The sequence below is a fragment of the Halyomorpha halys genome, unplaced genomic scaffold, assembly GCF_000696795.3.
Source record: "Halyomorpha halys isolate HHAL.00 unplaced genomic scaffold, Hhal_1.1 Scaffold2262.1, whole genome shotgun sequence".
Taxonomy (NCBI): Eukaryota; Metazoa; Arthropoda; class Insecta; order Hemiptera; family Pentatomidae; genus Halyomorpha; species Halyomorpha halys.
In genome coordinates, this window is record NW_027111226.1 from 37632 (window position 1) to 39049 (window position 1418).

Sequence of the window (1418 nt, forward strand, 5' to 3'; positions counted from 1 at the left end):
AAAGTCGCAGCTATACGGAAGATGACAGTGCCTAGGGATGTGAAGGGAGTTCGGAGGTTGCTGGGAACATTACATTATTACAGGAGATTTGTTCCAGAAAGGCGGTGCATGGAGAAGCTGCAGAAGAGCCGGTGCTTGCTTTTCCAGACTTCACTCGGCAATTCACTATCACTACAGATGCAAGTGACTATGCATTGGGAGCGGTGTTGTCTCAGAATGGTAAAGGGGGAGATCGCCCAGTGGCTTTCACGTGGAGAGGATTTAAATGGATTACCATAATTGATCTCTTCAGTAAGGCGGTAATGGCGCACCAGGTTCAGGAAAAGTCGTCGGAAGCAGTGCTGGCAGCTCTCCGAATGTGGTTTCAGTTTTACGGGGTTCATCTCTTTAGATTCAGGCAGAGAATTCGGCAATGCCATGATACAAAATGAAATGAAGGACCTTGACGTAATATGGCATCTCAACAGACTAGGGCACCCAAAGAGTAGAGGAGGCATAGAGCGGCTTTGAGTGACCATCTTCGACTATATCAGGTTGACCAGGGACTGGAACCGGACGTGGCAATCCCTAAGGCGATTGCGGCATACAATCATTCTGTACATACAGTTACAGGGTATTCACCATTTGTGGTACTCTTTGGGCTTCGAGGACATCAGCGGGACTATATGTGCACGGCAGAAAACGGAGACGAAATACACAACAACCATGTTCCTCGAAGAAAGTTATGGGAAAAGGCCCGGGGAAGAATGGAAAAGGAAAACTCCAGGAGAGTAACTCGGGAGAATTTAAAGGTCACAGATAGGATGTAAGCAATCAAAATCGGGACGATCGTATATAGGAAGTTGGGATCTAACTGGGGTAAAGAGATACAGCGATACGAGGGTCCATTTAGGGTGTTTATTATAAGGGAACACAATATTGTCACAATAGAAAGTATCAGAGAACCCAAATAGAGGAGAACTGTCATTTTCTCATTTTCTTTTCCTTCACCGCTATATTGCTCAAGTGACTTATGGGTATGGTAGATGCTGAATGTACCCGGCCGCAATTTAATTATAAGGGTCTTGCTATCCTCTTCTTTTCGTTCTCCGCCATTTTATTTATGAGGGTCTCGCGATCCTCTTTATTTCCTTCACCGCTAAATTGGTCACGTGACCTACGGGTCAAGTGGCGTGTACTCGGCCGCCATTTTGTTGTTCTTTTAACGCCGCCAGTTTATTGAGTGGGTCTCGCGATCCTCTTCTTTTCGTTTGCAGCTAGTTTATTACGAGGGTCTCACAATCCTCTTATTTTTGTTCACCGCCATGTTTATTACGAGGGTCTCGCGACCTTTTTCTTTTCGTACTGGTTAAACCTAAAATATAAACACTGATATGTAGGACCTTTATCTTCTAATCCCTTCGATGAATGTAAACAAG

At 44.9% G+C, this 1418-nt stretch overlaps 1 protein-coding gene across 1 annotated transcript in view; it reads left to right on the forward strand.

Moving 5' to 3' along the window:
• The window catches only part of LOC106691339 (cell adhesion molecule Dscam1), a gene marked incomplete at its 5' end in the record, with an annotated part of 26340 nt that extends 25909 nt beyond the window's left edge, over window positions 1-431 (forward strand). Inside the window, one exon of the mRNA XM_067049273.1 lies at window positions 98-431. Within this exon, the coding sequence (XP_066905374.1) occupies window positions 98-431 (334 nt within the window). The remainder of the gene's footprint in view (window positions 1-97) is intronic.
• Window positions 432-1418: the final 987 nt, after the last annotated feature.